General features: G+C 30.9%; 1 protein-coding gene across 5 annotated transcripts in view; it reads left to right on the forward strand.

Moving 5' to 3' along the window:
* The window catches only part of LOC108907819 (tumor protein p53-inducible nuclear protein 2), a 38,614-nt gene extending 18,957 nt beyond the window's left edge, over nucleotides 1-19,657 (forward strand). For 2 of the 5 annotated variants that reach the window (XM_018711630.1, XM_018711631.1), the window contains exons 3-4: nucleotides 13,271-13,876; nucleotides 16,876-19,657. In XM_018711630.1, coding sequence (XP_018567146.1) covers nucleotides 13,274-13,876; nucleotides 16,876-17,031 — 759 coding nt within the window. In that variant the 5' untranslated portion in view covers nucleotides 13,271-13,273 and the 3' untranslated portion in view covers nucleotides 17,032-19,657. Of the gene's footprint in view, nucleotides 1-2,881; nucleotides 3,043-8,477; nucleotides 8,675-13,270; nucleotides 13,877-16,875 lie in introns of those variants that run through there. The other 3 variants (XM_018711632.2, XM_018711629.2, XM_018711634.2) reach the window with 3 other exon arrangements.
* The last annotated feature ends 453 nt before the right edge of the window (nucleotides 19,658-20,110 follow it).

Raw genomic sequence — 20,110 nt, forward strand, 5'->3', positions numbered from 1 at the left:
AATACTTCAGAAATTAGTCTCCCAAAACCACTGAGATATATTTTTTGTTAGATTTAAAGAAATTGGAACATATTTTTCAGTTCTGTATAGTTTTTCGTTTGCCAACGTTTCATCAGATTTATTGGCTCTCATCAGAATAAACATAATCATATGATACAGTAATCCAAACTTATGTAAGTTACGAAAACAGAAAATCCAGGTTCAGGTTCTGTGAAGTGTTATCATAAATACAGCAGATTTTTATGTACATACATTCATACATACTAGTCTTTCGTGTCATATTTGTTAAAAATGTGATCTAGTTAATATAACATTTTGGTTTTATTTATTGCCGCATTTGATAATTGATATATTGAGTGTCGTCTGGCAATTTTTTTTATCGTTCTGAAAATTACACGTGTTTGAAATATAAACATTATCAGTAAGAACAAATATTTTATAAATCATATTTAAATCTGAAAGCGTCAAGATCTTATCAGGCATCACGCTGTCTAGTGTCCTTTGTTGTTATTTATCATCATTTAATAGGTTGTTATCGAATCTAATTAAAGTCACCACATTTACCTCATTTATTGTTTTATCGTATTGTCTTTTACGTGAAAATAACCAAAAATTATCTGTATTCTCATTTTGTACTTAAATGATTTGCTAGAATAAATAAAAACATGTGTCAGTAGGTAACAAGATTAATTCTAGATGAAATGCAGTTTTCATATACCTAGATGGGAATTTTTATTAACTACTGCGTCTGCTATTAATACAGTTTTCTGTTATTTTGTTGGTATTCATTATTTCACCACATAAACCTCAAAATGTCGGTTGCCTATGTAATTAATTTAAAATTTCCCGTCCATTTTTCATTACGAATAGGAATGTCATCCTTTATTATTACATTTAAGTAACATTTTTCTTTTTTAATTGTCTTGAAACATAATATGCTTTAGGATCAATATTTTCTGAACTTTTTTTCTTTATTGATTATTTTGTCATCTGCGAATAAAATTTTAAGGCCCGGTACTTTGAATCCTTATTAAAATTGGGCATTAGTCCACTAGTTAATGCTGATTAAAGAATAATCATCTAATAAATATCTACTTCTGTACTTTGAGCTACATTTATTAGAACATTAAGTTTAATGTACTATTAAGCCGAACTAGAATTGCAAAGGTACGCTCATAAATAAAACTATAAGAGGGAGAGAGATATATTTGTTTATCTATTCATTATAATGAGATAGAAACCAAGAAATTGAAGTTTAAAGGTTTCTGTTCCAATTCAAAATAACACAAAATTTTGTAGAATTATGCGGAATTAGATTATACAATGTTGCTCTGCTGCGAAATGCAAATTTGAATTAACCAAATAACGAATGTCAATCGATCGAATTCGACTGTTGATTAACTCAACGATCAACTTCAGCAGCGAGTTTTTTTCATCAATTTAAACGTTATTTGCGGTAAAAATGTGAGAAAACCTCAAAAACATTTTTTAATCATGATTATGAAGTGTTTAAGCTCAGAAACAGTGACCCTTTAATTTTTTTTTAAAGTTTGTTTGAAACAAAGAAATGGTTCGCTAGATCGAGATGAAACTTCACAGGGTTCTTCTGGGTATATCGAACTGTAAAAGTCATGCTTAACATTAGTCATTTCATGAATATTTCTAATTTAGCCGCCAATTTTTTAAAAAACCATAAAATATCCTTTTTTCCTTTTTTTTTAAATTCGTGTAAAAGATGAAAGGAAATTTATTACAGTTTTCGAAACTTCGTTTCAATTCTCTGTACGACCATTTGTCGCCTAGATATCGATAATTGAATAGAAAAGGATCCTTTTCCATTAAAAGTTCGATATTTTGATGAAAAATAGTCATATCAAAATTTAAAAAAAAGGAAATAGAAGCTGAATAAACAAGCTATCTGGTCCATGCAATGGCTTAGCTGAAAAAATTTTTTTCAAGTCCTGGGCCCGGAAAATAAAAAAATTGTGCAAAATTTTTTTGTCGCGCTATTTCTTAGAATTGCATGACTTAAAAAATTTCGACCGAAAGATCTAAAAACTAGAATCTTAGAGCTTCAAAATGTTTTTTTTAATTCCCGATACGACCATTTTTCAGTTAAATACAGTCTTTCAAAAATCACAGAAAAATTTCTGAAATTTTTTTGACCCTTTAATTTTTTGCTTTAAATGTTTTATGAAACATAGATAGAGAAATTTAATTGGAACATAAATTTGTCAGGAGGTGACAATCCTGTTAAAAGAAATTTGTTAAAATTGTTCCAAGAATTATATGCGAAAAATCACACTGAGAAACAACGTTATTATAAAATTTAGTGATATTGTACCTTTGAATATCTGTTTTTAAATTAATGCAGAAAACAGTGACAAGATTGCATCATTAATTTATTGTTCTGTTGATTTCCATGATTCAGTCAGTATCTAATATTATATTTTTAAATTATCAACATCAAAACAACAACATTTTAGCTATCTAACACTTTGCTGTGGTACTTGAAAAATTAAATGAGGGGGTTCTGATAAAAGGTTCTTGAATTTCAAATTATTACAATAGTATAAAATTTGAAGAGTCTAATTGCTATTAATTACTCAGAAATCAAGTTTCCATAGCACATTATTGAAAATGAACTTTAGTTATAAAAGAATATCCCCTTGGTTACACTAATTAATATTACTGTGGTTTATGCTACACTTGTTAAATAAAAAAATGCGATAAACATTCATTAAAGCTAAAGTTTGAAAGTGGAAACTGTTTGTTTAGTAGTTATCTTTCTATTATTTCTACACGTGGTAACGTGAGTCACTGTGATATTGGATATTGCGACGTTCGTTTTAAGCGTTAAGGATTTTCTTTTTTATTATTCATGACGAAATTCAGTGTTACTTAGTGGTTTTATTGTTAAACATTGGTTCAGCGGATGCATGTGCACCGTGCAAAAGAGAAAGATTGTTAATTGTGAGATAACAAGTGTAGACTAGTGTTACGAAATATTACCGGCAAAGAGCTTTGATTACCGGACTAAAAGTAGGTTTGAGCATGTTCTCTAAAAATATCAAATTTGCGCTTTACACTGGGTTTCGGGCAGTGCAATGTTGATGTGAAATGCTTACGTAGCGGTTTACTCTTGAAAGTTTATTCTTAATTAATTCAATTGTACCTGATGAAATGTTTTTAAGATTTCAAAGAGACATGAACATTGCTGTTTACCGTTCTTTCCTAACAATAAATGCAAAAGAGACAGAGTTAGAACGAATAATTTAAAAAACTAGTGAATAGTCTCATGACACGAAATATTTTAAAATTAAGTCAGTAATAGATGAATATTTAGATCTATCTCCCTCTTTTCCATCATAAAGAAAATAAAATATAAAAATGTAGGTATATTCGTGATGTTCAGGTTAATAATGGATATTTTAATAAACTGCAGTCGTTTTCAGAAATTTAAATGATAATAAATTTCGAAAATTATTACAAATAGTAATTTTTATTATGAGGTATTGATGATAATTGTCCAAAAATATTTCTTACCAATTTTTTACATTGTGTCAAGGTTTTTCTAACATTGCACAATATTGAACAGTGTGTTGTACTACCAAAAGTTAAATTTAATAATAAGGGATCAATAAAAAATATCAAGTGGTTTTATAGCTGTATAATTTAAAAATAATAATTTAATCAAATAGTCAATAGTCAAAATAATCATAATAATATATAAAGTCGTATATTAAATAATAAATAATTACGAATTTCAAGGTTGATTGCATTATTTCTGCATATAACTTTTCATCCTAATTTATGTGTACTTTTCCGCCTAGTTAACAGTTAATTGCGTTTTAATTTATGCAGTGAATATTTCATTTTCTTCTTTGTCTTCTCATTTATATACAAATTAGTATAATTTTATTAAATAGTATTGAAGATGTGAACAAATACGAAATATTTTGTTAATTTGTAACAAAGCATTCGACTTTAAAAATTAATTTGCTACACATTGAGTTAAATCCTGTATATCTTTGTTGGCCAAGGTCAACATTACTAATAAGTTAATTTTAATATTCATAGGTTTTATGCACTTTGGTGCAATGACAAGTCATTTTTTTTTTATAAAACGGCTCAATATCAAGTTAAGTGCTGCAGTTTTTCTAGTCTTTATAATATGCACGACCATTCCTATGAAATTAATATATTATTATCACAAAGAATTATCTTTTATTTTAATGGGGACATTGATAATACAATCAGTAAATGAATGATGTGTAGTTTTTTTCAACTCGCGCCACCTTTACAACTTCCAGAAATATATAATTTAAATTCAGTGGAATTCAACAATATAAAGTTCGTTATTTTCATATATTTACAAAATATACAATATCTTTTTTTTAGGCAATGATTTCTACTCCACAAACATAGATAACTTTCATAAGGAAAAATTTTGAACAAGTCAATTCACAATCAGCAATAGATGCAAACAGGTCTTTTCTTACAAAATTTTCATTTTTTTAAGTTACAGTATCATAAACTTTGAAAAATTAAGTTTTAATATCAAATTAAAATTGATGGTGATATAAAGAAAAAATTATTTTGCAGTAAAAAAATGTTTGATTACATCTATCAGTTGATTATGAAAATAATCTATATATATTTCAAATAAGTATGTATGTTTATTTTTATTTACATATTTCATTGCAAACTTTTTCTTCACGAAAATATGACCAATTTTCGCGAGCCGTCACTGCTTGTATATCAATTAGTTTGCTAACAGGATGGCCAATGTTTGTTTACACCAGACCATCAGCTATCCCAAGTATAACCATATGTTGGTATTTTGTACTAACTGTTAACTGTAAATTCAAAACAACAAAATATACGTAGAGTATCGTATAAGTGTTTTGGAATATTGTCGTCTGTATTTTCTCTAACCTAATGTGCAACAAATTATTTACTTTCCTACTTAAAATTTTAGTGGAAGAATGGGAGCATGACAGACTGCGAAGTCTCTGGTAAAATTATTAGTACATTAGTAGATACAGTTGCTCATTAGAGATCGTTGATGCAAGTCATTGTGAAATGTGTGTATTTTGTCAACCTATAAACATTAGTTTTTTTATTATATAAGTATATTTATCATTTGAAAACGAAAATATTGAACAATGTATACTAAGATATACAATAGTATCTACGTTGAACTAGAATTGCTAAAAATTAAATACAGTGAATATATAGAAATAAACACAAAAATAAAAACACCAAAAATAAATCACGGTTAAAAATTAAAAGACGATAGATATTTAAAATCTAAATTGCAATTTGTTTGCGTTAGGTACATTTTAATAAACTTTGTTGTTGTTTGTAACAAAAATATGTTGATTATGGTAATTTGAGAATTAATTGCCATGGAAATATTCGAACCCCAAAACACAGTCTCATCTTGCGTACCTCATTTGTAAAACATGTCTTGACCAATATTTTGTAACCATACTGCCACAGAAATCGTAAACACCCAGAAAATATCCGATTGGAGATAACATATATTTCGGAGCGGACACGTTGCTTTTACGATCTGTTTGCTTGTGATACTAGGTAACATATGCGGCTCCCTTAGTTAAAATAAATATACACATTCTCCTCCTTACTAAAACAATTCCAGACATCCAGACCTATCTTTAGTTCAAACATGAATATTTCTTTGCGAGTACCTACTTAAACAGGAAACTTACTTCCTTTTCTTTTTTAAATTGGGATCCAACTACACTGCTCAAAATAATTAGAGGAACACTTATTTAAATCTCAACTTTTTTATTTGTAATACTATATAAATCTAATAATGCATATCTTAAAGACTAACATTTTGTTCGAATAAATTTACGAAAATAAAACAAATTTACATAATCATTCTTGAGACAATAGTACCAATCCAAAAAAAACACAAGAAATAAAGTGAAACATACAATCAAAATTTCAATTTAAAAATATGCTGTGCCTTGGAATAGTAAGCAATGTTGACAGTTCAGCATAAATTGTAAAAAATGAGGTATCTAAGTGAAGTTGAAGTCGTTCGTGTTGTTGCTAGTATAGAGTATGGCACCAGTATTCGACAGGTTGCAAGAGATTTTAACGTAAGCCCTTCTGTCATCCATCGCGTGTGGAATCGTTACTTAGTAACCGGAGTATATAAAAGACGCATTGGACAAGGTCCTAAGAGGAAAACAAACCGAATTCAGGACAGGTTTTTAGTCCTATCCTCCTTGAGTTCTCGTACATCCACAGCAAAAGACCTTCAAAGTAGGCTCAAAACGACTCATGGGTTGGAAATTTCCAATCAGACAGTTAGGAATAGACTGAGAGAAGCAAACTTGAGACCAAGAAGACCCGTGCGAAAACCTATTTTAACTCCGTATCACATAAGGTCTCGTTTACATTTTGCACTTGAGCATGTGGCATGGCAACTTCGATATTATAGAGACCAGTACTCTTCACAGATGAGTCACGATTTCGTTTAAGTCGCTGTGATGGTCGAGTACGTGTATACTGACGTCCACATGAACGCCATTCTTCAGCTACCATACAAGAAGTCGAAAGATTTGGTGGTGGGTCAGTGATGGTTTGGGGCGGAATTAGTCTTGATGAAAGAACCGATATTGTCATAGTTCCAGGGACTCTAACCGCTGAACGGTACGGTACATTGATCTCATTCTAGAAGATCATGTTATACCAGCCGCTTATGGTATAGGTCCAAATTTTCTGTTTATGCAAGATAACGCAAGGCCACATACTGCGATTATCACCATGAACTACCTTCAACATCACGGGATTCAAACCGTGGATTGGCCTCCGTTAAGTCCTGATCTAAACCCCATCGAACATCTTTGGGATTTGTTAGATAGGCGTGTTCGGAGGCGCCCAGACCCACCTCAGACTCTCCAACAGTTAACAAATGCCCTAATCGAAGAATGGGAGAATATACCACAAGAAGACATTCGTAGGCTCATCCGAAGCTTACCACGGAGGTGTCAAGCAGTAATTCGTGCTAATGGAAGACATACACGATATTAGTGAACCAAATCTCACCAGGACCTTTATGTTATACAGACAGGATCACAGACTCTTCACTGTATTTCTTGTAGTTTTTTTGAATTGGCGCTGTTGTCTCAAGAGTGATTATGTAAATTTGTTTTATTTTCGTAAATTTAATCGAACAAAATGTTAGTCTTTAAGATATGCATTATTAGATTTATATAGTATTACAAATAAAAAAGTTATTGAGATTTAAGATTTTCTGAGGATTGAAAATTCAATTTTTAGATATTTAAAATTAAACTTTTCTATATTTATTCTTGGATTCCTTTTCAATGAACCTCAATTTTGAAGTATTTCATTTGATTTTATATTTATTTTGAATAATCGTAGGTTTTTTAGCAAAATTACAGATAGTAAAAGATATTCTTCGTATTTTAGCTAGAATTGATCAGGGCGTAGAAGGCCCTAGAGCATTTATACATATGTTAAAGAAGGTAGGTACCTCTCAGTTTTGAACAAAATTATTTTTATTTATAGAAGTGCTATTTTTTAATTACCAGGAAGTTAAATATGTACGAAATAACATAGTTAAATAGAGAGCTAATAAAAGATATTTAAATTTTTCTATTTTAAAAAAGAATTGATGGATTCAGTCAGTGACATACGTCAGAAGAAATTCGGTTTGCATCATATTATTAATTTAAAAATATGTATCTACAAAAGACTAATCAGTCCGTCATCAGTGAATACCGGTAGTAGACCCTCATTAATTGGAACTAGATTTCTTTGTAATGTTGCCCACCAGACTTGAAGCCTTATTTATAAAAGACCTAGAAAACTGCACCTGTGCTCAAAACCCTGCACCTGAATCCCCTTTCCTGTGCCTACTTGAAGTTCGGGCCTTCGCAGGTGCAAACTTCAAGACAGGACGAAAAATGAATTGTTTTTCCTGTTTTCCTCTTAGAGCATTTCTTATGAATTCGAGAATAAAAGATATGTAGGTACTTGCCAGTTGTATTGAAACCATCTTTAAGGCTGGACGTTTTCCCTTGCCCCCCTCTGGTTCCGGCCCTGCCCAAACCTCTCATTAAATTACAGTAATTTAATTACTGTCAGCAGAATGGAAATAGAAGCGCTACCTATTGTATAATTGTATATAGATGTCATTTTTTTAAAGATCGGTTCCACAGTTTTTAGTGAAAAGAAGCATTATTGCAAATCCATATCTAGTTCTTTGAACCACAAGATTTCCCTCAGACTGCGGGTTATTGACTAGGAAAACAACAGGACGACTACGACGAGAACCGAGAGAAGACATGAACCATGAAAATACGAAAATGATATTTATTTTGAACAAAGCAACGGCTATCACGCAGGCGTCGGTCGTCAATATCCAGCTGGTTACAAACAACGAAACAGCTGACAATCGGCTCCCTCCCGCCGTAAGCAAAACATCGCGAATCAGCTGACCCGCGACTTTCATTGGCGTTGCCTGCTGTCAGTGTGAGTTTGTATTTTGTTTTAGTGGTCTTTGCTTCCAGTTCCGACTTGTTTGTAAATATTAGTAATATTAGATTTAATAACACAGTTGAGGCAGAAGTAAAGAAAGGAAGTATTTTACAACTAGCGTTTATACAACGTAAGTGTTTTTATTTATTTTAATTCCGTTTTGTGTATAGTTTACGATATGTAGCCTTTCAGTGCTATATAACATGCGTATACTTAGCAGCAATTATTGTATTTGTTATGCTGATGCAATACCTAGTGCGTTTATCGTCCTTTGCCCATTTTCATATTAAATTATACACCTACCTATCAACTAGCAGGTAGTAAGGATATTTATTAGTTTCATATTTTTAACTGCTATTTGCAAGTATTTCAATTACTTCCGTACACAAAATTTTATTGTGTTGATAATTATAAATTCTCAAATTCGTTGCATCATTAATTTCATTTACACGATCTAAATTAATGAGCATTTTACCCAAATGCTTATAAACGCAATTTAATCAAATCTAGGTATTGAGACGCAAAAAATTTATTTTAATGAGAATTCTTATACTTAAACTATCCACAACAGCAATAGGTGCTTTGTAGTTTAAAATTTTTGAGATTTGCTATTTATGACATCTACCTACGTTTTATCTGATCGTAACACTTTATCTTCTGAGATTATGGTGAGAAAAGAGAGAATAAAATCCTTAAAAGGATTGGGCAAAGCTTTATTGAATATTAAACATTACCTTAGTGGCCTTATGATGATAGATGATAGAAATACAATATAAATCTGAAATTAATTTCCAATTCTTCATTTAAAAACGAAGGACTGTTGCTGACGGAAAGACAGAAGCATCAGCTATTTTGCTCTGATCAATAAAATCTGCACATTCCTAACGTAATTTTCAGTTATTCCCGAAACTTATCCTTTGTGATGGCTTATCGAAAAAGTACTACTTGTGCGGTTATTTTATACTGCACTATTTATTTATTTATATCCTATTTTCCTCTGATTTGTTTTATCTCTAAAATCGGAATTAATGGTATTTATTAGGTAGGTATATTAAAATGGAGATGTTTTAGATATTGATAGATGTTTAGGTTTTCTTAGATAGTCAAAGTATAAGTAACACTAGATAATTAAACAACAGATACCTAAGTGTACGTAAAAACGAAAATATTTTTTAGTACCTTGTTTATCTTTGGCGAATCAAAAAATCAATAGGTAGATCGGTATTTAATATTGTTTGAGTTTATATATGGTTAATAGAAGGAAATCAAAGTATATTTTCAAATTAACTACAGCGAATTTTTGTCTCGCCCACTGACAATATAGAAAAATATAATTTGCATACTGGCCATAAAATATACGTCACGTAATATCGTCACATATGAATACGAACACTCTGGCTATATGTGTCTAAAAATAAAATCATTTTAAATACTTCGCACTTGCTATAACTCTGCGTACTACAGCCAGATTTAGGAGATTGTTTGACCTCAAACTACAATTTTATCAAAACATCGTTACAGCTACTTTAATACGCAATCTAGATAGAACTGCAAATATAAAAATACCGAATTTGCTTTAATTTGCAGAGAAACTGTTATTAATTTAAGGCGGAAGTTCTGTAAATGCGAATATCAATAAGGGAAGTCAAAACAATTTACATAAAATGTAATATCAAATGTGTTGCTTGATACGATATGTAAACAACGCAAAAGAAACGGTCTCCACAAATATCTTTCCCATAATTTATTTTAATAAGATTTAAACAAACAAAATATTTGTATAAAATCACTTAAGAATTTAAATAAAAGTTGAAAAGTAAAATTTCTATAACTTAAAATGTTCGAATCTGTAAATTTGAGTTAAATAAAAAATTGTAAACCGAAATGACAATTAGTAATGATTTTTATTTAGAAAACATTTGTCAAGCTTAAAGATGCTGCCAAGTTGATTAGCTGCTCCAAATTAGGGCCGAAGCCAAGAGGAAATTTTAGGGAGGACGAACGATTTTTCTGTCAGGGCAGTACGAATCTGAGAAATGAGGGGTTGATAATTGATATACTTCAATTTAGTTTCAAGGCAGAGCAACGCCCTCCTTCGCCTCCCTCTGGTTACGGTCCTGATCCGAATACGTATACCTCTACATCAAAAATACCCAGCCACTAAAAAAAAAATATCGAACCGGATTTTCTAAGTCGCCTTGTTTTACACAAACTTGGCTTCGACGTGATTTGACTTGGCATTTAGTGCAGAAATCCTCAACCTGAGTAGGTCGTAATTTCTTTTTCTCAACATGATTCATTCGAAATCACATGTTAAAAAGTATACCTACGGAATGAATTCAACAAATGGGAGTTGTTCTGATAATGATTGCTTAATTAATTTTTTTAAATTGTAAATAGCAACTGCGCAATTTCTAAAATTATATTATTTGTTTTAAAGGTGAACAATGTGCACTGAACTTGTTTGAAAATAGAAACAAAAAAGGTGCTAAATGAGTAAAAGTTAAAAGTATTCCGTCCGTTCTCTCTAAACAATAAAGACGCGAATAAACCAATATTTAGCATTAAATTATTTATCTACGTATTTAAAATTATTATTTCCTTGGTAGGTATGAAATTTAGATGTAGGTATACATTACTGGATATTAGATTTAAATAAAAATTTAAATCACTATAGATCTATATAAATCAGATATATTTTAATTTTATTTATATACTTACTTTAAAATAAGTTTTTTTGTTCAACTATAAAATATAACATTATCGTAAATGTTTGACATAGACTTTGTACGACAAAGGAGGTCATTTAGGTATACTGTTTTTGTTAATATGTACGCTCTAGTGAACTTGATCTTGCACTTGATTGTCTTCACCAGTATCGTTGTTGTATACAATGTTATTGTTAGGGATATGAACTAACCCCCAATTAATATGTATTGTGCATTTTTCTTTTTATTTGGTAACAAGTATGTCAACAATAATTTAAGTTGTGTAGAGAATTTTTCGAATTTTGGAAAAAACATGACCTCGAAGAAGTTGTATTAAATTTCAGTTACTAACACTTGGAACAAAATAATTAGACAGAGTTATAGGCAAATGTTAGACAAAGGCTCCTATATTAGCTAATATCGATATTTTATACAGGGCATTTTTTTATAATACGATCAGTTTTAGAAAGTTTAAACTTGATTTTCTAAAATTTTTCAAATCGAACCCCTCTATTTTATTGTTCTGTTTTATTCACAGACCGGTCCACTTCAACTTTTATTAAGCATGTTCTATATCTAAAATTGTTAGCTTTCAAGATATACCTAGCAACATTTCTAAAAAAACTTAATTTTTATTATTTTATAGAATACCACAAATAAATATTAACTAATAAAATTAACTCAAAATGGAATGATAAATTATGAACTGACAAGTTGACACAATGTGACAGTTTTTTTCCAGAAATGTTACTGTATCTTAATAACTAACAACTTTAGGTGTAGATCATACTTCATAAAAGTTGAAGTGGACTAATATGTGAATAAAATAGAACAATAAAATACAAGGTGTTCCTATTGAAAAATTTTAGAAAATCAAGTACGAACTTTCTTAAAATGATTGTATTATAAAAATGCCCTGATTATAATAGCGATATTAGCTAATATAGGAGTGTTTGTCTAACATTTGTCTATTACTCTGTCAAATATTTTTGCTGCAAGTGCTAGTATAGTTGAAAGTTAATACAACTTTGGGGTCATGTTTTTTCCAAAATTCGAAGAATTTTCTACATGGGAACCTCGCACTAAAATGTTAAACTGTTTATATTGCCATATACATAATTTTCTCAGAAATCCATATGTTTAAAAATATACAGGGTGTTCCATTTAAAAAATGTAATCTTTGTCGTGTCCTGTTTTTACTAATCGCTCTGTATGTTTCAAATTAATTTTGCAGTTTAGGTTTATTGATTTTGTTCAACTTTTATATAAACTTTTTTTCTGTATTATGAGTAACAAGGGAGTTATTGTACTTTCTCACACTAATGGCCCACCCTGTATTTGATTGTTATTTTAAATGCTCTAATGTCACAATATTTTTCTGATATTTGTCACATCATTTGTAATATAAATAATATAGAATACGGATATAGTATATGTAAACAAGATAGATAGCACATTATCTATGAGTTGGGGCACTTACGGGTTTAAGAAGAGTACTTTTATTTTAATATTGGTTACCTACCATCATGCAATGTAAATTAAAAAAGATATAATTACTGATTACTGATTATTTTATGGTATCCGTGTCTAATCCAATGTCTATATATTTTTTTGAAGTGTGAAAGAATTACTGGAAAATTAATTATGGAAATTATATTATTGACGAAAGTTAGAATATGCTCCAAATCGTCAAGAACTTGATGAATAAATTCATGAAGTTATTTGACAGCAGATTTGGTGCATTACACTTGTCCAATTTCTTGATGAAGCGACTTCATGAATTAATTGATCAATAAATTGTCAATGTAAAACAGCTATAACATATATTTTTTTCAAAAGTAATAAGAGCATTACAGTAGATCTTGACTCACTCGCCCAGTATTTTATAAGCCTACGCATTTACCAACATGTGTTCATGGAAACTATTTAAATTTTGTCACCAGATAAGGCTTGACCTATGCAATTCGATTGTTTTTGGTATCGGATGAATAAGTATTCATTGTTGATCTGGTTTTCAGACAATGTTCACAAATTTGGCCAATTACTTGCTGGGCTCAATAGTAAATCAAAATCAGGGAGCAGCGGCAGAAGGGGTCGAAAACAGCAGCATAAGACTGACATCAGCAGAGCAGGAGGATGACTGGGTGCTCGTGGACAGGGATAGCGAGGGCAACTCGGACACCCTTTCGGTACGCAGCCTGGACGAAGGGGAATACGAAGAGTCCGACACGGACATACCTACTCCGGGAGAACTCTCAAGAACGAGTTCGTCATCGTCCTTGCCACCCTACACGTCGAACATGGAGGACTCATGGTTCATCACCCCTCCCCCATGTTTTACGTCCGCGGGACCTATTAATATGGAGACGTCACCGTTGGAAAACCTGCTTATTGAACACCCCAGTATGAGTGTCTACTTTAACTACTCAGGTAGAAGGCACGTTTTTGTGCCGGTCAGGACGCCTTCACCCACTTCAAGTGAAACTCAGCAAGATGAGTTACAAGTTGAGGAAACCCAAGTTGAAACGGGTGAAAGGGTTGCTGTAATACAAAACAGAGCACCTCTCTTGCAAATCTTGCAGCAACAAGAAAGACAGAACTTCAAGAGCAAACGGGCTCAAAAGGTAGGCCTAATATTTTGTGTTTCTCATATTGTAAACCAGTACTTGAAAAAGTTAACTGAGACAAGTCAAAATAAGTAATCTACTAGGACTGTGAATTAATTTTGAGGAATTTTCTTGTAAGTCCAAGGTTTTATCGTGAAAAATTGAGTACAATATTATTTTTAAAGTTTTGTCCATCGTTAGCCACTATATTATCATCTTTCTGGCAGAAAAAACACAACTTTTGATGCTATCCATCAATTAATCCAATTCTTCGTATCTTCTTAATATTGGAAGCACTGCTTAGCCAGGCCATGTTCCTAGATCAGTACAAGTAGTAATCCGTTGGAGCAATATCTGGTGAACGTGGCGGGTGGCGTAAAATATCCCATTTCAGCATTTTGACTTCATGAGTAACGTGGTCGAGTTGTGGTAGTTTTTCCTTCAATGCACGGCTCAAATGCTTCAATTGTGTTCGGTAGCATTCACCAATGATGGTTTCACTCAGTTTAAGCAGCTCATAGTACACAAGATCAAATTGGTCCCACCAAATACAAAGCATGAGCCAAATCATGAATATTCGGTCTTGCCGTCGATGTTGATGCATAACAGGCAAACCTCACGATCTACTCTTAGGATTATCATATCGTATCCATGTTTCATCACCAGTGATGATACGATTCAAAAAACCCTTCCTTTTTTGTCATTGCAGCAATTGTTCACACTTGAAAAATTGCCGTTCAACATCTCTCGGCTTCCTTGCTTTTGAATCGTACTGAGTGCATTTAAACATTTGAAATCTGTTGCGTGATCAACATTCAACGATTCAGCAAATCCATCTTGCATTTGACAATAATCTTAGTCGAGTAATGCTTCCGATTCCTCATCTTTGAACTTTTTTGTTGCACAGGGTGTTTTTTATCAACTGAACATAAATCACCACTTCTAAAACGTCGAAACCAATACTCACGTTTTGATTGATGGAGTACATTCACCGTAAGTTTCCAACAGTATTGGACTTTTCAGCAGAACGTTTACAGAAGTGTCACACTATGAACGATTGGAACTTCTTTAGTGTCAAAATCATAGAACTCTGGATAGAAAAAATATAAAAAGGTTTAGCAAGCGGTATTTTAAAGGTAAAGTGATTACCTTTTAGAGAAAAATATCGAAAATGCGCTAGATTTATTAGGCTTAGGGAACGTTTAAACCTCAATTTTTTCAATTTTTGTTTTATTTTTTCGAATGCCACTATTTTTCCTCATCTGACTTAAAAATACAATTTGTATTTTGGTAAAATTTATTTGACCTATTATATCTTGAGTGATTGGCATTCGAAAAGTTCAGTGTTCATAAATTTAGTTTCTAACGGTGTTATATCAAATTAATTTGTCCGTTTTTATTCAAGTTCATTAAAAAATGTATTTTTATTAAAGTACTTATAGGTACATTAAATGTTTATGATAATTTATTAAAGTTTTAGCCTGAAATACACAAATGTTTGGTTTTTAAAGATTTTTTTGGACTTCACTTAATTTTTACTTAAAAAGTAGTCTCAAAAAATCTAAATATTTTCTTATAGCAATGGATATTTATCCCGAGATTGAAGCATGAATATGTTTTTATGTAGAGAAAAGATAACCTGACTTTACCTCATAATCGAGTTCAAAATCTTTTTCTCTGAAATAACTGATTTAATGTATGATATAAATTATAAACTAGAGTTTTCTTCATACCGATTTGGATATAAGGATACTACAATTGGATTAAATCACTACAGATAAAATGGCTATAATGGAGAAAATGTATATTTCTGAGTATATTATTTTTATTTTTCTAATTTTGAGAATAGGTAGGATCATCCACTCTGCATGAATGCATTTTCTACTCCAAGTCATACTTGAGCTACAATTACCGTTCAATTGGAGACATTATATTACGCTGAAAAATGAAGTCCCGTATAATTTAATTTATCACACAAACAAGAACAAAGTTCCATTGAAAGTTTAGTCCAAAAAAATCTTTAAAAACCAATCATTTGTGTATTTCAGTCTAAAACTTTAATAAATTATCCAACATTTAATGTATATTTTAGTGCTGGCAACTGAAATCGGTTTTTTGGATAGTCGGTTAACCGGTTTCGGTTAATTCGGATTTTTATGAAATCCGAAAACCGGTTATTCGGTTATTCGATTCTTCAAATATCCGAAAACCGGTTATTCGGTTATTCGAATCTTCAAATATCCGATTATTCGATGATCTACTTCCTTTTTTTTTTTTAGTCAATTTCTCCGGGTCTGTCTTTGTAAAGCACCGATTTTCAGATATCCGGTTTTGGCGATTCAAGTAACGGGTTATTCAAATAACCGGTTTTAGCAACTATTCGACTAACCGGTTTTATCTGAAATCCGTTTTTACGGAACCCGGTTAACCGGTTTCACTTTTTTCCGGTTTTTGCCAGCACTAGTATATTTTAATAAAAATATTTTTTTAAATGAACTTGAATGAAAACGGACAAATTAATTTAATATAACACTGTTAGAAACTAAATTTATGAACACTGAACTTTTCGAATGCCAATCACTCATGATATAATAGGTCAAATAAATTTTATCAAAATGGAAATTGAAGATTTTTTAATCTACTTTTTGAAAAAAATAGTATTTTTTAATAGTCAGATGAGGAAAAATAGTGGCATTTGAAAAAATCGAAAAAAACCGAGGTTTAAACATTCCGTGAGAGCAGCCTAATAAATCGGGTGCATTTTCGATAGTTTTCTTTAAAAGGTAATCCCTTTAGCTTTAAAATACCACTTGCTAAACCTTTTTATCTTTTTTCTATCCAGAGTTCTATGATTTTAAGACTAACGTAGTTCCAATTGTTCATAGTGTGTCGGATGCGTTGTGGAATAAGTTACGCCATCTATAGTAAATCCCTCGAAATTAATACACAGCTCTAGTCATTTTTTTCACCACCCGCCACCGCTAAAATGTATAATGATGATGTGATGTATATTTTAGGCACAAATGAAAAAAGCTTGCGAGGTAATCAAACGAGGTTATCTGCAACGTAACAATAAGGCTCGTGAAGTAAACAGTCGCAATCGTCGACAAAGACGTGGGGAGCGCTCTCAGGGTGCTAATCGGTCCTACGCCAACAACAATCGCAAGTGCTGAGCACAAACTGATCTCATTTCGCAACATTTGAGAAAATAAGTTCACATTCAAATTTTCATTCTGGACTTCCCTTTGATCCGCAGACGTCCTGCGGATTTATTGATTCGTGATAAGGGAAGTATTAATTAAAAATCCCTTCATGTTATATGTTTTGTTTAAAGTCTCGAATGAAAATGGATTATATTTATCGAAAAAGCACGTGTGATCAATAAATTTTACCAAAGCACCGTGTTGTGTTCATAAAAATTTGAGAATAGTACGTTGTAAATGAACAATAAATACATAGTACTTATTTGTACTTAAATGTTGCGAAGAATTTTACTTTAATTTTAAGTCTCAAATAATTTTAATTTATGTGCGTCACATTACTACCTGCAAGTAGAACAATTTTGTTGTTTTTATACTGGGCATTAGAATTATTAATTTCATTTTGGCCAGTTGTTTACTTGTCCGTTCATGTAATGTGATCGAATCCTTGTAAATAATGCAGAGATATAGTATATTTTTATTATTAATTAATTCAGTGAGAAAACTATATTTTAAAATGTAACTTATTTCCGTTGGTTATTTTCTCGCAATTAATTATTTTATTAGCTAATGTGTTTGTCGACTCCGTGAATACTTCTCAAATTTATTTTTTCTACGTACACTTACATCGGGTCTTCACGCTATGAGGAATTCAGGAAGCGTTCACGGATTCCAAAAACGGAATAATATAAATTACTGACAATATTTACAAACATTCTAATAGTTATGTGATCATAACAGAGAGTCTGTGATTTTATTATACTTAGTGGTAGCTCTCTGCGATGACGGCATATTTATTTGCGAAATTATATTGTTAATTTATGCAGTTGTACCATCCAAAACTGTTACTGACGCAGTACAAAAAAGAAATCGTTTAATTTTCAAGAGGCCCTTAGCGAACACTCATTGTAGATAATTAATGTTCATGGTATAACGTTTGATTGTTTCTTTAAACGTATATTTTTAGGTGAGTGATGATACTGAATTTGAGTCTTGACGGGCAGGTATTTTTAAACCCTGTAACGACATAATATTTCGCTTTTAGTGTTTAGATTAAAAAAAAATTGATATGAAATAAAAAAAATATTCAAATAAATGAAACAAAAAATATTAGAAGCAATGTTGTATCTTGCTATTTTTTTATGCTTTTTTTGCGCCTAACAATTTCTCTGTCGTCTGAAGAAAAGATGCAGAGAAAGCTGATTTATATGTTCAAATTAATTTGTATTAATTAAAGTATAGTTATTTATTATTGCTTGATATTCAGTTTTCCTTCCGATTTTCTCGGACAATATTCTTGTTGATTCATCTTCAAAATTTCCTTTTTTTAAGTCATTAATTTGACCCAAATGTGCGAACAAGGGTCTGATACCAGGTTCCATTATTCCAAATGTATATATAAATTAAGGGGTAGTGCCATTTTTGAGATTGGAAGAAAAGGTGATTTTGAGGAATTAAAAAAAAAGGAATCGAAGGAAGACCAAAACTTCGCATTAAATTGTTATTAACAATGAAAATTGTTAATCAATCGAAAAACCTCTATGACGTTCCTTGAATTGTGTTATTGTGAACTTCTGAACAAAATTTCAAATTTCCATTTCCATTTAAAAATAAGTGGTTTCTCGAAAAATGCTTTTAAAGCCATTCAGCATAAGAATCTAAGATCTTGGTCTAAGACTCTATCTAGCCTCTATGGAGTATGTTTCCACGAGTTACAATAAGTACTGGAGCATGTTGCGAGTGGTTGCGTTCCACTTCAAAAAAACTCGTGTTCCCGATTTTTTCTTACCCTAAACCTTTTTTTCCTATATTCTTCATGTAATAAAGCATTGTTTAAACAATTTATAGAAATATCAGTGTTTTCAAAATTCTATTCTTTATGCTATTGGCATTTCACCAATAATCTCCATATAGACATAAATTAACGACAGCTCACAAGTATACGACGGGCATTAGCGAATTTACTTTTCAGTGATGTGACATCCAGTGATAGCACCTCGTATAAACACCAACGTTTTTTATTTAAATTTCACGATCATTAAAGAAATTTCAATATGTACTTCTAGATCTGTGTGCGAAATTCCCCGATAATTTTCAGTTTTCATTTATTCTGACTGAATTTAAATTTTTGTATCGAAATTAAAAAAACATTACATTTTCTCAAGTTTTTCTTTTAATTGTGGTCCTTTTATTTTTAACTTGAGCTCTTTAATTTTTTTTTCTTATTTAACAGTTATTGTTTTTTCCTATTCTTCCCAATAATTTGACAAGAGAAAAATAATATATTTTACATAATTTTCTAGCAAATGTACAGTATTACATTTTTAAATTTGAGTTATTTTCATATATCGGTCCAAAAAAAGACTAATTCAAATGCAAATTATGCAAATGCAGTAAAATTATAACATTGAATGCTACTTTTCCACTAAAACTACAAAAATGTAATATTTTCTAGTGTCGTTCAAATTATTAAAAAGTATTTTTGGAAAAGCCATTAATAATGTTGAATATTGGTATTCTAACTAGAAAAATAAGGGAAGAGCGAAATTAAAAATATAAGCGCTACAATAAAGAAAATAAAATATTTATTATTTTTTAATATTCGTATTATTTCGTTCAGTCAAAATAAATGATTATTAGAATTTAGACTAGTTCCAAGTTTTTGAAAATTTGTTAAAATAATGCCTTTTTCTCCTAAACCAAAAATCGCCCATTTGTTGCACGAAAAAAGTTTTTATATCAGTTTTTATTTTTTTAGAAATCATAATTTTGGGAATCATTTTAATTTTTACGAGAGATACTGACAAAAAATTTGGGGCACCCACCCTTCCTATTACAAAATTTTAAGAAATTGAGATTTTCTGAACTTCAAAACTTTTTTAAATTTACCCGGAAAATCTATTTTATGGACTTTGGCCAAAAATATCCAGAGCAAACGAACATTTAATATCATACTTTTGTTTCCCCATTATGAGAAATACACACTTTTATGTTGTTGAATTTTTATAATTTCTTACCTTGAAAAATGTTATCCTTCAGGAAATTCAGATTT

Source organism: Anoplophora glabripennis, unplaced genomic scaffold (genome assembly GCF_000390285.2).
Source record: "Anoplophora glabripennis isolate ALB-LARVAE unplaced genomic scaffold, Agla_2.0 scaffold120, whole genome shotgun sequence".
Lineage (NCBI taxonomy): Eukaryota > Metazoa > Arthropoda > Insecta > Coleoptera > Cerambycidae > Anoplophora > Anoplophora glabripennis.